This window comes from Podarcis tiliguerta (assembly GCF_965153285.1).
Source record: "Podarcis tiliguerta genome assembly, chromosome: 16".
NCBI classification, from domain to species: domain Eukaryota; kingdom Metazoa; phylum Chordata; class Lepidosauria; order Squamata; family Lacertidae; genus Podarcis; species Podarcis tiliguerta.
The window spans coordinates 24,481,829-24,499,651 of record NC_139549.1 but is presented as its reverse complement, the minus strand read 5'-3'; the positions used below and the strand labels follow the sequence as shown (position 1 = coordinate 24,499,651).

At 47.5% G+C, this 17,823-nt stretch overlaps 2 protein-coding genes across 12 annotated transcripts in view; both read right to left on the bottom strand.

Moving 5' to 3' along the window:
- Positions 1–1,813, bottom strand: part of LOC310667167 (uncharacterized protein) — a gene marked incomplete at its 5' end in the record, with an annotated part of 33,795 nt that extends 31,982 nt beyond the window's left edge. Inside the window, one exon of the mRNA XM_083418891.1 lies at positions 1,638–1,813. Coding sequence (XP_083275017.1) covers positions 1,638–1,813 — 176 coding nt within the window. The remainder of the gene's footprint in view (positions 1–1,637) is intronic.
- A 2,863-nt stretch (positions 1,814–4,676) lies between these two features.
- Positions 4,677–17,823, bottom strand: part of OSBP2 (oxysterol binding protein 2) — a 155,018-nt gene continuing 141,871 nt past the window's right edge. For all 11 annotated transcript variants that reach the window (XM_083417641.1, XM_083417644.1, XM_083417645.1 and 8 more), the window contains 6 exons: positions 16,639–16,759; positions 14,849–14,952; positions 12,647–12,742; positions 11,236–11,423; positions 8,358–8,578; positions 4,677–7,432 (listed from right to left, as the gene is read on the bottom strand). In XM_083417641.1, coding sequence (XP_083273767.1) covers positions 7,290–7,432; positions 8,358–8,578; positions 11,236–11,423; positions 12,647–12,742; positions 14,849–14,952; positions 16,639–16,759 — 873 coding nt within the window. In that variant the 3' untranslated portion in view covers positions 4,677–7,289. The remainder of the gene's footprint in view (positions 7,433–8,357; positions 8,579–11,235; positions 11,424–12,646; positions 12,743–14,848; positions 14,953–16,638; positions 16,760–17,823) is intronic.

Sequence of the window (17,823 nt, the reverse complement as noted above, 5' to 3'; positions counted from 1 at the left end):
TATAAACAAATATGCACCACCTTCAGTTCTACGATGGAGGGCAGGATAAAAAGAAAACAACAGTTTTAAAAGCATCCCACTAAAGTGGTCCGCCTGTTCCTGAGTTCAAGAGGCCCTCTACATCCTTTTTCAAAACTGGCAGTGATGAACGGAGCGCAAGAGAAACTGTCTTCCCCTGACACAGCAGTTCCTCCAACCTGGTGCCTTCCAGCTGCTTTGGACTACAACCAACTAGCATGCCACAGTCCAAAACCAACTGGAGAGTACTAGCTTGCAGAGACGGCTCTAGCAGCTGTGATGCCCATCACATGCTGGAGGATCTGATACATGGAGTGGTGCCACCTAGCTTCAGCTGCTACTTACGGGACCGCATCTCCTGGTATGTCCCGCAGGGTTAGGGTTCAGTGATGGCTCCAGCCCGATGGAATGCTCTGTCCCACGAGATTAGGGCCCTGCAGGACTTGATCTCCTTCCGCAGGGCCTGTAAGAGTGAGCTATTCCGTCTGGCCTTCAGTTTGAATTAGCCTGATCCTCTATTCTCTTTTCCCTTTCCTCTTCTATGAAGAAACCCTTTCTGGGACCCCACATTTAAATTCTTCCCTGGTCTCCTTGCTGGCCCTAGTAGGACCAACTTGGCCAGTTGGTTTTGTTTTTTTTCCCCTTCCCAAAATGACCCCTGAATTTTTGAATTTTGTTGATACCGATGCTGCATTTTACGTTGTATTTTATGCTGTTTTATAGTTGCATTTTAATCAATGTTTTATATTTGCTGCTAGCCGCCCTGAGCCCAGTTTTTAAATTGGGAAGAGCAGGGTATAAATAAAAAAAATATTATTATAATGGAGGAGGAAACAAGGTCCCCTTGGAATCCACTGGAATGATAAGTGGCCACTCAGGCAATTGCAGGGATGCAGTGAAGTTTCCTTAAGAAACAGTTCATTGCCTATCATTGTGATTAGGCTGGGCTTCATGGTGCTTCTTGTGGCTTCAAAGAAAATTTGGGGGAGGGATGTCTTCAGCGACCTTTCCTACCCATATTTCCAGCTAATCAAGGTCCTCAGGCACTAGGTAGGCCCCTACTCCCATAACCAGAAGCTTTTGCCAAATCCAGATGGGAAAATGGGAAGTTATAATACAAAGCAGCATGCCTCTGAGCACATGCAGTGTGTATTTCCTTCCAAAGCCAACTGACCTCGCAGGTAGAAGAACAGAGAACCGTGAGCCCCTGAGCTTTCCTGTTTACACATTCACCACCAATGAGCGACCTTTAAGCTGCCCATTGCTTCCAACTTCAGTGAATTCTCAGCTATCCAAGCCAGGGATGAGGAACTGGTGGCCCTCCAGATGTTTTTTTGACTCCCCACTGGCCTCAGCCAGCACAGCCAGTGGTTAAGGGGTGATGGGGGAGTTGCAATCCAGCAACATCTGGAAGGCCAGAGGTTCCCAATGCTGCTTCCAAACCAAGAAACAGCCCAACCTCCCTATGATGCCCCACCTTTGGGCAGAAGCGATGGGTCTGAGCACAGTTTAAGGTTTAAAACTCCGGAATCCACTTTTTATTACTATTACTGTGTCAGCAAAGAGGGATCGCTCACAATAATATTTGTTTGAAAGTATTACATTCAACCAGCATTTACGGTAGAATGACATTATAATCCTCTGATGAGACAGAAGTAGAAAAGACGAGGAAGACGGTGCTCTTGTTAAGTGTCGCTGTCACGCAGGAGAGGACAGGAAGAGGCTCTTGGTTAAAGGGGCTGCTTTGCCGAGAGACTCCCCTGCTGCGATTAAACTCCCCAAATTCGGGTGCCATGCCTGGCCGCAAAGCTTCTGAGGACAGCAGGAGTGGGTGGCAGGTTGCTGAGGAGAAAGGACATTTCTGCACCTTCTCCAGTAATGCCAGGAAGTGAGTTCAAAGGAAAGGGATGCCCACAAACCTCCCAGACAAGCGGTCTGATATTTCCCCTGCAATATAACACTCTTACAGAGCATGGCAGGGATGCGGGTGGCGCTGTGGGTTAAACCACAGAGGCTAGGGCTTGCTGATCAGGAGGTTGGCGGTTCGAATCCCCGCGACGGGGTGAGCTCCCGTTGCTCAGTCCCTGCTCCTGCCAACCTAGCAGTTTGAAAGCACGTCAAAGTGCAAGTAGATAAATAGGTACCACTCCGGCAGGAAGTTAAATGGCGTTTCCGTGCGCTGCTCTGGTTCGCCAGAAGTGGCTTAGTCATGCTGGCCACATGACCCGGAAGCTGTATGCCGGCTCCCTCGGCCAATAAAGCGAGATGAGCGCTGCAACCCCAGAGTCGGCCATGACTGGACCTAATGGTCAGGGGTCCCTTTACCTTTACAGAGCATGGCATTGTAACATTTCTTCCCATGTTCTCCCCGTTTTATTTCTTAAAGGCAGACTGTGGAGTTGTGCCATCTCTAGTCAAGCCGCCGCCATTTGCTCAGGGTTCGGGCCAAATGCTCAGCTCTTTGGCTTGGTCCGTTGGGCAGTATATTCTGCTTTGGGAACGGGATGTCCCTTTCCTGCTCCAATCCCTGCACATTCAGGTGCCGGCGCCTAATGAGCCTAGCCTGCACTTGTCAGGTTTCATTTATTTAAGCGGCAATGAGACCTAGTTACTGCCGAGTTGAAGAAAAGAGGGAAAGTGACAAACTGCTTTGCTTAGACTCACCGTCAAGTAAGCACAGACAATAAGGCATTAGAAAGAGCTGTAATTCCCAGTCCATTTTATTTTTTAAAAAAATGAAACTGAATTAGGCCTTTAAAGTGAAAACAAAAGCAAAGCAAGAAACCCCTGTATCTTTTATTTTTTACAGCATTAAAAACTGAACTGAGAAAGAGTGTACAAAGAGTTGAAAACCACTGCTTGCTCGGTTGTTCCGGCTCTAGGTAAAAGAGCATCTTAGGAAGAGGGGCATCCAGGTGTCTCCAGCAACATCCCCCCTCTTACCGGGTGCTTTCCAGATGTTTTAGACTACAACTCCCATCAGCCCCAGCCAGCACGGCAAAGTGATCTTGGGGGCTGATGGGAGCTGTAGTCCAAAACACTGGGAGGAAACCAGGTTAGGGAAAGCTCGTGCGGAATAATCGCATCTGAGGTGGTCCAGCAGACTGGATCACATTGGCTCGGAAGTTCTGGGAAAATGCTACAGTTTGTGGCAGGGGAAAGAGTCAGCCTGGCAAAAAGCCAGACACCCATCGTCCTCAACTATTTCGAGAGCAGCTCCTCACAATGCAACGGACCTGTTTTAATTCTCCAGCAAGCCATTCCCATTTCTGAAGATGGTGCATCAGCTGTCTGGAAAGAGAAAAAACCGAGACCCCCCCATTGCGGAACTGTCTCTAGCTGCAGAAAGTAAAAGGAGGTGAAGAAACGTAATCCCTGGAGGGAGATATCCTTTCCTGTCCCACTGTGACTTCAGGCCAAATAGGTTGGTGGGTTTTTCAAGCATTAAAAACAAACCATGCCATACTTGTACAGGTAATGGATGCAACAACAACAAAAAAATGGTTTCTGTGCCCACGTTGGTGCAACAATGGCTCTGTCGCTTCCCCTTTTGATTCTGGAAAAACGACACCCGTTTGCAGCCTCAGAGCTCACAGAACTGCCTCCGCGCTAGGCTGTATATATGAACAGGGGAAAGTCAATTTTTCAAAAAGTGTGTTTGAAAGAAATCATTTATCCAAATTAAAACCCTCTTTCAATTCATTTGGAGTACAACTGTCCTACACACACACACACACACACACACACACACATATACATATACACCAGATTTTCAAGAACAGCATCAAACTTCTTTCGCTTCTGCCCACGAGTTTTGCAGCATGTTGTTGTTGCTACCTAAGAAAAAGCTACCCTTGTCGAAGACATAATGCTGACTCAATTGAAACGTTATCTATATATACGTATTTATATATTTAAAACAGCAGTTCGTGGTGGGCTTTGGCAACACTGCTGCAGCAGGTTTTGACTTTTAAAAAAATAAATAAAAATTCAGACGCACACATTTACATTCCCACCCCCCGCCAGGATACAGGAGGGGAAACAGATCCAAAAGAAGCACCCCAAAAGTGGTAGTACCTTGAGCAATTTTTTTTCAAGTAAAACACAAGAGGAACACTGCATCAGAAGCTACTGTTTTGGCTCGATGGGAATTTTCAGGAACAGGAAATGTGTTGCTTTCTTTAGAAAGGGATGGTTTCTTCTTCTAGATTTGGGTGCGGGGGAACCTTTGGCTTCCCAGACAAACTCCCATCGGATCCAGCAAGCATAGCCCATGGCTGGGGACGATGGGAATTGCATTGCAGCAACATCTGGAGGGCCAAAGCTTCCTCACACTGGACATGGATCAGCCTTCCCCAGCAGTAGTCCAAAACATCTGGAAGCGCACAGGTTTGGGGGAGGCCGAGCAATCGGGACCCTTAGAAGCCATATCTACCAGGAGCGTCTCCTTTGAAACACCTGCTGAGAAACGGGCTTGCTCAAGAGGAGGCCGGCACACACCCGGCCTGCTGAATCTATTCAGTCTGCAGCTATGGAGCAAATGTTAGCAAGGCAAGACCCATATCTCTTCTCTCTGTGTATAAATCAATGGTCTGGGGGCACAATCCTGGAGACCGCTCTCCTGCGCAAGCCGTCGAAATGAACAGGAGCTCAGCATGGACGGTGCCTCTAACCTCGACACTTTTATTTTTCTCGTTAAGAAAGAAAGAGAGACAGAGGACACCTACCCTGAAAAGAGGAATCAAGATTTACCGTACATGTAATTTGCACTATAAAAAGAAAATTCAGACAGAGGCACACACCCGTCTTCATTATTATCCCCACCCCTACTTTATGTACCATATAAATTTAAACAAAAATAATTTTATATATATTTTTATATATATAATATATATAAATTAGAAGCAAATAAATAATTAAGATTAAAGAGCACACTGAAATCAGCTGTTGGCATACTGATGTTCAGTCACTACAGTTACATTGTACGGTGTGTATATGTGTGTTTGTGTGTGTGTGTATTTGCACAGGTTATGTAGATTTGTATAAATATATAAATATACTGTGCAAAGGTGTGTGTGCATGTATATACATATATACTTGCGAACGCAGAGAGTAAATATCAGTTCCTACAGGTGCTGTGAGGGAAAGGGTTTTTGGAAATCCCTCTGGGGGATAACCTGACTCAAGACCTCCCCTTTGCAATCTGGGGGCAGAGAGTGAAGCCCTGAAGTTCGTTATTGCTCGTTTTCTCCCCGCCGCCCCGCAAAAATGTGCCTGGCCACAAGAAATCCGCTGGTTCCTGCATCTGTCAAGATGTGATTTTGTGAGCCAGAGGTCTGGGCGGCTCTGTTATTTTCCAAAGGCAAAAGGCCTTATGGACCCTGTTCAGTTCTCAAAAAGAGCCGCCTGGCCCATTGGACGTAAGGGACATTTGTCCCAAGCACCATTCTTTCACAGGGAAACGCCAGGCAGCCAGGCCTTCGGCATTGGCAAACCAGCCGGTTTGAAAGAGGGATGTGCAACTCCAGGTGCCAGGCAGAACTTCCCTGGAACACCCCCCCAAAAAAACCCAGAACTAGGGCTGAAACTAGAGCCTGCTTGTGCAAGTTCTGGTCAGGGGAGAAAGGTGGTCAGTCGGGCAATTTAAGAACAGCTGGCAAAACGGTATCAGTGCCTCTGCGATTTCAGAGAACGTGGGTTTGTCGGCAGCTCAGTGGCTAGCCTTTATTGACAAACAGGGACAGGAGAGAGAATGGGATGCTCTGAGAAAGACAGAGAGAGAGAGCACATTTTGACTTGCTACTTGTGAGGCATCTGGGATGAAGGCGTTTGTCCTTGGAAAACCCACTTTCCCCTTGACTGCAGCAGAGGGCAGTGCCCCCTGACATCTCTGCCAGCACCGCTCTCTGCATCTTCCAGTCACCAGGCCTCTGATGAAGAGGAGAGCAAGCAAGGAGAGGGAGTGTCCATGTGTGCTTCCTACAAAGATGGCGCCAGCGAGGCCCACAGAGGTGTCTCACATTTGCGCATGGAGAGAGTGCTGCCCAGATGCGCCTCACCACCGGCGTCACATTAATCCACGGCGCCATGGGCTCGGCAGTTTGTTGTGACTGCTGGCTGTGTGAATGAGCAGCCTTGTGGGTGTGTGATGGAGAAGGGGGGTGCTGTTTCTAACCAAATAGATTGTGGGGGAGCCTTCAGTTCCACCCTGCCTGGGCTTGCACCCAGCTCCTGTGCCGTAATCTCAAAGTGAGGGGGGTAGGAACTAGCAAGATGGCATCGAGGCGTGCCAGGGTTCATCTCCAGCTCTCCCCAAGCCTAGCCGCACCGGGAAAGTCCTTCCGGAAAAGAACAACCAGCCGGCAAAAGGGGGACTTCTCTACCAAGGGAGTGATTACAGAACCAAAATTAAATGGCCATACACACCCCAAAACCATCCAGAGACTTGATTTTTAAAGACGAAGTAACAAAAATATTGCCTGTTGACCGATACTGGATCCAAGTACTCCAAAAAGCATGGGAGGGAACTTAAACCACAGTTGTCTGAACGCTCCTCCAACCCTTCTCCAAAGATGCAAAACTCAAAATGGGGTGGGGGAAAGTTATTGGCTTGTTAACTCCTCCCCTACACCCCCCCCCCCGACACCGCACTTTCTCCCTAGAATTTAGGACCCATCTGGGACATGGGTTAGGGAGTTGCTGCATCTTTAGAAAAAGAACCTGAATTATATGTATACTATTTTATATATAAAAGATATTTCAAGTCCCCAGCGCACAAATGAGAAAGAAAGAAAAAAGAATAAAACATACATCATTCCCCCACAAATACGTGCATCTTTGGAAATGTCAGAGCTTCGGTTAAGAAAACCGGAGGCTCAAAATATGTAAGGAGGCTGCATCTCATGATGCGGCAATAAATAGGCCAGGCTTAAAAAGAAAAGAAAAGAAAAGAAATATCCATCTCAATCCTAATTGGTAGTTTTAAAAAGTCACTTAAAAGGAAAAAAAACAACACCCCCAAATGCCATTTCATTAGTGCATAAAAATAGGTTTGGAATTCCCTGTTTGGTTTTCGTCTTGCAGTTTTTTCTCTCTTCTTTTTTTAAAAAATCTGCATTTATTTAAACTCTTGTGTGTTTCTTGGAAGTGTGTGTGGACCAGCAGGATGTTGCTTGGAGTGCTTCTGCTACCAGCTCTTCTTTCCGGTGGGCAGGATGAGGGGGGAGGCTCCCCTTCCGCCCCGGGAGATGCCAGTCCAGCTCAGAAGCCGCTCAGAATATATTGGGGCATGCACTCCATTGCTGCTGCTCCTTCGCTTCCCAGTATCCACCTTTGTAAACGCACATCAGCTCCCCGGTGACCGGGTCGACCTTCCGCTCAAACCACAGCGGGCTGTAGCCTCTGTAGTCCTTGCCTGTAAAGAAAAGGAAGAGGGAAGGGGTTAACACAGCGGTCTTGGAATTTACGTAAGAGGAGTCCTGTTCTCACAGTGGCCAACCAGGTGCCTGTGGGAAGCCAGGACCTGAGCACATTTTCCCTTCTTGTGGTCTCCAGCAACTGGCATTCAGAAGCATAGCTGCCTCCATCTGTGGGGGCAGAGGACGTCCATCATGGCTAGGACAGTGGGTTTTTTTTAAGGGGGACAGGATTCAGGGGTACGCATACCCCTAAACATTTTGTGAATCTAACCGGATACTAAAAAAATTAAGTTTTAGTTTCTTCTCTAGCACAGTGAATCACCAGTTCCGTTGCTACCCCTGATGGCGGCCTCGTTTTCTGTCACGGTGTTTCCTGGGTCTCGGACCCAGAAGCGGGCGTTTAATGTGTGAAGCAGTGTGGAATGCATTTAGGCACTGTAGCCAACTTAACATTTATAAAATTGGTAGGCCCTCCCCTTGGAGTTTGTTTAAGCCTTCAGTGTATGAAAATTCATGGTTTTTGAAAGGATGACCCCTGGCGACGGACACCAACAGCAAGCAGAGGAACCGGGAGGATGTTAGTGCGCACAATCTCATGCCAATGTGGAAGTTACTGTGCGCTGTCAGCTGTGTAATATGAGGTAATGCATGTTCTCTGTAAAAAAAAAAGGTAAATGGACCCCTGAGCATTAGGTCCAGTCGTGACCGACTCTGGGGTTGTGGCGCTGATCTCGCTTTATTGGCTGAGGGAGCCAGCGTACAGCTTCCGGGTCATGTGGCCAGCATGACTAAGCCGCTTCTGGCGAACTAGAGCAGCACACGGAAACGCCATTTACCTTCCCGCAGGAGTGGTGCCTATTTATCTACTTGCACTTTGACGTGCTTTCAAACTGCTAGGTTGGCACTGCTAGGTACCCGTACCTTCCTCCAGTGCCTCCGCCGCCTCTGCCTCCCGCTTGCGCCGCACGGCCCGCTGTTTCTCTTCCAGCCGCTGCTTCTCCGCGTTGGCTTCGTCCCACTTGCCGTTCTCCATGAGCCGCTGGTCAGGCCTCTGGCGGCTGTCCGTGGGGGCTATCCTCTCTTCGGGCTCGTTCAACGTCAAAGCCAGGTTGGAGAAGAAGTACATGTTTTCAGCGTTCTCCCTGCAGGAGGAAGACCCATAGCCGGTTTAAGAAAGAGCGTGTGTCCATTGCATGAATGGGCTTAGGTGTTTGGGCATCTGAAGTCCCTTCCCATGGCTAAGATCATAACAGGGATAGCCAAACTACTGTTGTCTATGTTCTGGTAACTTCAAAGATAGATTACTGCAATGCATTGTATGTAGGGCTGCCTCTGAAGACAGTTCAGAAACTTCAGCTAGGGCAGAACTCAGCAAGACGGTTGCTCACCGGAGCAAGATGGTTTGAACATATTACACTGATCCTAGTCCGGCTGCACTGGCTACTGATTAGTTTCCAGAACCAATTCAAAGTGCTGGTTTTGATCTATAAAGCCTTAAACGGCTCAGGACCGCAATACCTCAAGGACCGCCTCTTTCCATATGAACATACCCTGAGATGATATTCTGAGGCCCTTCTTTGTGTGCCTCCTCCTCATGAAGTCCAGAGGGCGGCATCACGAGAACGGGGCCTTCTCTGCAGTGGCTCCCTGTCTGTGGAATGCTCTCCCCAGAGAAGTTTGCCTTGCGCCTTCATTAGACACCTTTAGGCGCCAGGCAAAAATGTTCCTTTTTAACCTGATGGTTGACCTGATGGACATCCTATGCCCTTTTAAAAATGTGACTCTTGGGGGGGGGGTATTGTTTTTATTTTTGTTTCATATATTGGGATCTTTTCTGTGAACTGCCCTGAGACTTCCAGGTACAGGGCGGTATATAAATTCAATAAATAAATTAATTAAATAAAAACATGCGGTGGCATTTTTGCGCCCACACATTTTTGCGCCCATCACATGCAGCTGCACTTCAACTGACACAGAAAGAACTTCCCAAGGGATCAGGCCCCAGTGGTGCGCAATCATGCCAATGTAGTTATGAGCATAGTGTGGAAACCCAAAAACGGGCCGTTTCAATGTGGCTTCCTGCTTGTGGGAATGCTCTGCCCAGGGAGGCTTGCCGGGCGCCACTGCTACATATCCTTAGGCACCAGACAAACACATTCTCTTTTCACCAGGCCTTGGCTTTTAATTATCTATGGCATTTTTGCACAGGCGAGATGCTTTAATGTAGTTAAAAGCAAACAAACAAGATTATATTTTAGATTTTTTTAATGCTGGTTTTCATGTTTGTATGTATGGTTTTTTATTTTTATATTGCTTAATATCACTTTGAGTGGCCATGACAAAGACCCAACCTAATATACTTAGTAAATAATAATAGTGACTAGAATACCTTAGGGCGTGGGACTTAGGCCACGAGAGACAAGGGTTCAAACACACACTAAACCACAAAGCTCTCAGGTAGGTGACCTTGGGCCACTTACTGCCTCTTGGGCTATACAGCTGCTTACTAATATTTCCTGGTTTTCTTACTGGCCCTTCGCCATGAGGTCCAAGGGGGAAAGTGACAACATTATAAAAATACAATATTTAAAATTGGCTAAAACAATTTGCAATCAGACAAATAGGATGGGATATATAGATGTGTGTGTGTTTTCTGTGTGTGTGTGTGTGTGTATGTGTCAAAGGTCAGGATAAAGAGGCCTTCAGCTTACGACAAAAGCTCTGTAATGGGCAAGAAGCAACTCTCGCCAGGAAGGAATTCCACAGGGGCTGCCACAGAACTCTTGGGGAATTACCAAAAGGGTGCTGTAATGGTTCTAGGGGTTGCTCGTGCGTAAATCAGCGCCACACCTGGGTGGGTTGCCTGAGTGGACCCTTTCTGTCTGGACGGCTGTCTCAATCGCTGGCAGAATCCGTCAGTGGGCGTTTCTTGAACTTCTTCCAGCATAAAAGTTCTTTGATGCCTAGTCTCCACCTACTCTCCCTGCGCGGAAGCCTTCTGCGCAGGGAGGGTGTGGGCATCGGAGGACCCGTACTCTCTCTACTGGTCTCCAGCAAGGAGTCCTAGAGCCACCTCTCCGATACCCCCATCTGCCCCCCTTCTCCACTGGTGTTACGCTGATTTCCTTCCCCAGAAGATGTGCTGCTTCTCTCCCTCCCGGGACGCTCTCCGGAATCCCTCTGGAGCCCTCCCTCTCCTTCTGGCTCCGATGGCAGTTCCCTGACAGGTGCCTACCTCACAAGGTTGTTGTGAGGGGAAAACACAGAGAGGAAAACCCAGGCACACACTCTTTGGAGGAGAGGTGGGATATAAATGCTCCTTCGGAAAGTTAAAACGAGGGCAGGTAGGCTGCCATTTGGATTTCTGCACCTGTTACACCCTCCCTCCCCCTGCCCTGCAGCGGCAGAACGTAAGCAGGTCCAGTGTTCAATTCTGGGTCTCTGGGTTTGAAAAGGATGACCTCTACCAGCGACCTCCCAGAACCACCATCAGCCAGATTAGGGAGCAGCGACAGAGACAAGACTAATGGTCTGACTCAGCTTAATAGGTGTGGGCAGCCTGGGGTCCTCCAGGTGTTGCCGAACTACAACTCCCATCATCCCTCGCCATTGGTTGCAGGGGCTGATGGGAGGTGCTGTTTGGCAACATCTGGAGAGGCAAACATCTGGAGACAAGATGGTTTGCTGTTTGTCAGACCCATTCGCCACGGAAACGTGATTCTTACACCAGCCCCTAAAATACGCAGGCATGTGGGTTTGGCGACACCCGCGGCACCCGAGCCCTGTTGGGCAGACTCACGGAAGAGGGTATTTCTGCCACAGGACCTTGGGGGACAGCGTCTGGTAGACGGTTTTGGGCACCTTGCCCTCTGAGCTGCCGTTTCCTTGGCTGCTCTGCACGATTTTGGAGCACTCCATCTTCTCGTCCCATGTGCCGGACATGACATAGTGACTTGTGCCCTCCGCATCCATGACTAGGCCTGTCACCTAGGAAGGAACATTGAGGATTCAAAGCCCCTCCGTAGAGACGCAACATCCGCGAGCAGCCGCGTCCCACCCAGCTCATGGTCTAGAGCAACCTTCCTCAACTTGGTTCCCTCCTGATGTTTAAAAGCACAATTTCCTTCATCCCTGACCATTAGACAAGCTGGCTAGGGCTGATTAATGTTAGAATCCAGCAATATCTGGAGGGCACTGGGTTAGAGAAGGCTTTTTTTAGAGTGAGAGTGCCCTTAGGCCCACATCCTGCTGGTGGGGCTTGTTAGTTTGCATTTCTTGGTACAGAAAGTATTGATCTGATGTGTAGAGATCGTTCCTATTCTAATTAATTCAAGAGGCTTCTGGAAGCTTCTCTGTGTGAAAGAAACAAGCAGAAGGTTCATGGTGTTTGGGTTATTCCTTCAGAGAAGCTGAGTACAGCTGGCTTAAACTGGTTCTGTTATCTCTTTCTGTCAAGGTCATGCTGACTATAATAATAATATGGCCAGAAGGAGCCTGAGTTTTACTTTTTTCTATCTTTCTTTCCAACTGTGTGGTGTTCTGTACATAGTACGCTTAGTGTTAAGGTTTTAATCTTATTGTAAGTTATTGTAAGTTTAAGTTAAGTCTGCTGCAACTGCATTTCTTATGGACAGTGCCAATCCTGAATGTATTGGATTTGTGACCATTATGCTCAATTGCCTTCAGTAGCAGTAAAGCTCTGCTGGATGAAATATTAATTGCCTCTGGTGTTATTTTTTTGGAATCCTGCAACGTGTTTACTCTGCTAACTATACGTTGGAATCTGCTCTGGATCAATTGATGATGACCATAAAGGACTTTATAGGGGTGAAGCCCATGGGCATCTTGGACCAGATGGGTCTTTGGCCATGAAATGACCATTGCAATTATAAACCGGATGATTCAATTTTATTATTGTAATACATGTGTATGCTTTTGTTCAGACGTTATGTAGTGCCCACGAAATGTTGCTGAACTACAACTCCCATCAAATCCCAACAGCATGGGGCCAGTGGTCAGAGATGATGGGAGTTATAGTCCAACACAACACCCAGAAGGCACCATGTTGGCTACCCCTGTTTCAACTAACTTATGCTCTCTGGTTTTCTTTTTCCCTTTTAAAATAGAACTTTTTATTTAATTTTCAACTAACTGAACATAAAAGTTCCCCTCTCTCTCTCCCAGAACAGATGATCCGTTCATGATCCTACCTTTCGGGGGACATCTCTGGAGAAATAGCTGTAGGGAGTGAATTTCAGTTGGCATTTGTCTTTTGATTTGTAGTTGATGATTTCTATGTCACCAGACTAGGGAAAATGAGAGGAAAGAAAATGCAAAGAGATTAGTTCTACATTTCTTCCATATCTACCCCACCAGCAATTCAGGAGAGATTTCTCGACTTTCAAAATAATATGGGGGTAACGCGGGTGGCGCTGTGGGTTAAACTACAGAGCCTAGGACTTGCCGATCAGAAGGTCGGCAGTTCGAATCCCCGCGACGGGATGAGCTCCTGTTGCCGGGTCCCTGCTCCTGCCAACCTAGCAGTTCAAAAGCACCTCAAAGTGCAAGTAGATAAATGGGTACCGCTCTGGCGGGAAGGTAAATCGCATTTCCGTGCGCTGCTCTGGTTTGCCAAAAGGGGTTTAGTCATGCTGGCCACATGATCCGGAAGCTGTACGCCGGCTCCCTCGGCCAATAAAGCGAGATGAGCGCCACAACCCCAGAGTCGGTCACGACTGGACCTAGTGGTCAGGGGTCCCTTTACCTTTACCTTAACCTCTGAGTATCTTGAAAGCTCCATGTACGTTACTCTAAACCACAAAAGGGCTTTAAATCATGCCTTTTTTTAAGCAACGCCAAACACGTGCCAAAATAAGATTGAATGCAGCTGTTTAAAACACAGGATGTGCATGTAAATTCTATTAAGTTAAAAGCAATAATATATCAACTTGCAACAGGGTTGCTTCTGCAAATATTTAATCATTCCTACATAGAAGTAAGAGAGGCCAATTACTCAGATGCAACAGATATTTGTCTTGCGGGATGGGAAGTCTATTGGGCCATTTCACACATTTGGTGGCAGCGAGTCTGGGCTTGCCATCGAGGGTAAAGTCGGAAGAGGGTCACCGTGCCCTATCTCAGCTTGCCAAAGAGTGTGCCTGTTCTGTCGCTCACCTGTAAATGTGTGCTGTTGCTTTCACTCTTTGCACCTTCAGGGGAGCACATGAATGCACAATGTGTGAGAAGACTCACAGGAAGCCTTCAGTAATGTATAATGAGGCCCACCCACTGTCCCTAGTATGGGCTCCATTCTCGGTGCAGTACATAGTTAAAACTATGGAACTCACTCCTGCAGGGAGGCACCAGGGACCGCCACCAGGTTGGATGCCTTTCAAAGAGGACTGGACCAATTCATGGAAGAGAAGTGGGTACCAGCCACAATGGCTATACTGGAGTCAGCAGTGCTCCTGGCTGACAGTTGCTGGAAACCACAGGAAGGGAGAGAGCTCTTGTGCTCAAATCCTGCCCATTGGGGCATCCAGTTAGTCACTGTGAGAACAGGATGCTGGAACAAAGGGGCCATTGGCTTGATCCAGCGAGCTCTTCTTGTGTTCTTCCATTAATTCCCACTACCCGTGACTGTGACGTTAACATAGGAGAGTGCTGGAGGTGAAATAGTTAAACAGGTTACCCAATCAGAACCCAGGGGGTGGAGTCAGAGGGACTATAAAACCAGCTCTGGGAGGGGCGAAGGGAGAGTTCGTTGGGAGTTGGGTGGTTGGTTGGAGTGGGAGTGAATTGGGATAGAGTCTGTGGGTAGGTTGAGTTAGTGTAGCGAAATAAGCTGAGTCAGGAACAGTTAGGGGCTAGGAAGACAAGTAAATATAGTGGTACCTCAGGTTAAGTACTTAATTTGTTCCGGAGGTCCATTCTTAACCTAAAACTGTCCTTAACGTGAAGCACCACTTTAGCTAATGAGGCCTCCTGCTGCCGCTGCGCTGCCGGAGCACGATTTCTGTTCTCATCCTGAAGCAAAGTTCTTAACCTGAAGCACTATTTCTAGGTTAACAGAGTCTGTAACCTGAAGCGTATGTAACCTGAAACGTATGTAACCCGAGGTACCACTGTATCTGAGAGGTGGTTTAGTGAGTGAAAGCAGGTGGCGGAAGTTACAGGTCTGGATAGGCACCCCATGATTGTAATGGACTAATACCGTTTATGAAACCACACACTTGCTAAACTGCAATAAATAAACAGAAGTTTATGTTCCAATAAACTGACTGGACTCAGTATTGTACCAGGTAGGGCCTGGGTGGTGGCAGCGAGAAATAAAGTGGTGGCACAGGGATCAATAGACGGTGAAACGTCCGGGGACCCTGTGTGACCGCTAGGGGAGTTCTTGCTCAGCTGACCTGGTCGATCCAGAGCTTGCCCACGATGATGTTGTGAACGGTGGAGGTCACCTTCTGCCAGACGTAGTGGTTGCCGCTGGAGTGGAATTCCAAGTGGATGTAACCTGCAGGGAAGAAAAGAGACACTCTTGCTTCTAGGTCCTGCTTGCGGGCTCCCCACAGGCCACAGTGGGAACAGGATGCTGGGCTAGATGGACTTCTGATCTAATCCAGGCAACAGGCTGGTGGGATTTCTGATGAACATCATGTGCTTGCTCACTGCCCACCATGGAGATGGACTAAATATTCCACCATGCCTGGGCAGCAGGATTCACATAACAGGGGAAAGGGGACGAAGGGGGCTTCTGGGAGGGTGTTTATTATAGGATCCTCACACAGGCACATTTTTTGGGCAGGGTCCACACAACATGGTTGGCATCAAAATGCCAGCCCACCCATCTATCCCTAATTTGATCCAGATTTACACTTCCTGGGGGGGGGGGTGTCGGACTTTGCTAATTTAAAAAAGTCCCAACAAGATCTGTGGACCCACTGAATGGCAGCAGTTTCCCAGGGTTTGGGGCAGGGCATTCCCAGCCCTACCTGGAGATGCCAGGGCCTGAACCTGGGACCTTCTGCATGCATTGCAAAGGCTCCATCCCTGTGCCACAGGGCCTTCCCCACAGATTCCCACATGTTCCAACTTTGACATGACAGCATAAGCCAGTCTAGAAAGGGGTCTTTCTGCACTTTCTCAAAGATTCTAGCAGCTATCGCTAGGACCAGCGATTAGAGGGAGAGGATGCTCAGATGGAGATGGTTCGGAGCATCCCTTCCTCTACCAGCCAACTCCCACTGCTGAGGTTGTCAAGTCCTCTGTCAGGTTTAGAATCAGTTCCATGACCTGCTGAATTGCTGCCAGCCATGAACATGGACAGGCCTTTGGAGAACCTCAAGGCAGTCTAAGGGCACTCCCAGACTGTCGCTATCTTCATTCAGTCGGTTGCTGGCAAAAATATATACCGTATTTTTCGCTCTATAAGACGCACCAGACCACAAGACGCACCTAGTTTTTGGAGGAGGAAAACAAGAAGACAAATATTCTGAATCTCAGAAGCCAGAACAGCAAGAGGGAACGCTGTGCAGGGAAAGCAGCAATCCCTCTTGCTGTTCTGGCTTCTGGCATAGCTGCGCAGCCTGCATTTGCTCCATAAGACGCACACAAGTTTCCCCTTACTTTTTAGGAGGGGAAAAGTGAGTCTTATAGAGCAAAAAATACGGTATGTTGATTTGGTGCTCTTAAATAGAAGAGGAGATCTCTTAGATCAGGGTTTCCCAAACTTGGGTCTCCAGTTGTTTTTGGACTACAATTCCCACCATCCCTGACCACTGGTCCTGCTAGCTAGGGAAGATGGAAGTTGTAGTCCAAAAACAGTTTGGGAAACCCTGCCTTAGAGATACAAGGAATTCCCCAACAACAATGGGCCTAAGCGTGGTGCGGATAACGCCAAGGTACAATCCCCATAAGGGACAGCTGCATATTCCTGCATTGCAGGGGGTTGGACTAGGCGTCCTCAAACTCGGCCTTCCAGGTGTTTCTGGCCTACAACTCCCATGATCCCTAGCTAGCAGGATCAGTGGTCAGGGATGATGGGAACTGTACTCTCAAAACATCTGGAGGGCCGAGTTTGAGGAAGCTTGGACTAGATGATCCTCAGGGTCCCTTCCAACCCTATGATTCTATGATCTATGCCAAGGAATGATTAACTGCCGAGGACACAGAACGTTCTACCTGGGGAGCAGGTGCTTACCCAGCGGCATGATGGAGAGGTATTTGCCTCGGAACTTGCTGGCAATGGTGATTTCCTGCCACAGTGTCCAGCCTCGGTTGGAATAGACATGATGGGCCGCGGCCGGAGGGTGATGACTCACCTGGAGTGAGGGGAGATCCAAGGAGAAACAAACCCCAATGGTGTTAGGTCTAAGTGGTTGGCAAAACAGTTCAGCAGGCCCACAACGTATGCAAGGGTTATGTTCCAGGGGTCAGTGCACAAACTCAACATTGCACGAAGTCAGAAGGATCCCTGGAACCACTCCCACCATCCGAGATCTCAGAGAGCCCTGTGAGATCTTGTGCAACAGTCCCAGAGCCCTGCAAGCAAGGTATCGGGCTTCAAAAGCTGTTTCCACAAAGGAGAATCCTGTGGATGGCCCTACAAGATCTCACAAGATCTCCGTATCCAACAGTCTCCTGCTCCCTTTCTATTTCTTTATTCACGATCCATCTAAAGTTGCAGTTGCGTAAGAAAGATAAGCGTTAAGTTGCAGGCCTGCTGTAAACACTAAATGTATTATGAGATAATGGCTGCGAACCCAGTTTTTTGTTCTGTAAAGTTTCCCTTCCTTCCTTTTCCCTTTTCTGTTTCTTATTGGATTGCTATTTTACTAATACAATAAAGTTCTTTCTTTCTTTCTTTTAATTTTTATTGGAAATTTTATTTACAACATAACACAAATCCCCCACCCCCCAACACAGAAATCCACCCCCATCAGACATGAACATAACAAACAACAAGCATAATATACAACAATACAAACAATCAAATAAAATACTTCCTTTTTCCTATTTCTGGCATCCTTATTTACTTATTATAAACTGTTTCCTTTATGAATAATTATTAAGATTTTTCTAATTATAACTTAAATATCCACAAAGTCTCCTGCAGACATTAATTGAAACAAGTCCAGGTATGAATTTTAGGGCACTGTTTTGTGAAGTATTCTCTGCATTTTCCCCATGCTTTTTGAAATTCTTGTCTAGTGTGGTCTCTAATTGCTTCTGTTAATCTAGCCAGTTCAATATACTCTAACAGTTTGTCTTGCCATTCCATTTTTGTTGGCACAATTTCTTTTTTCCAGTTTTTAGTAATTAGGATCCTTGCCGCTCCTGTGGCATACAGGATTATATTCTGATCTTCTCTTGCTATACCTGCGTC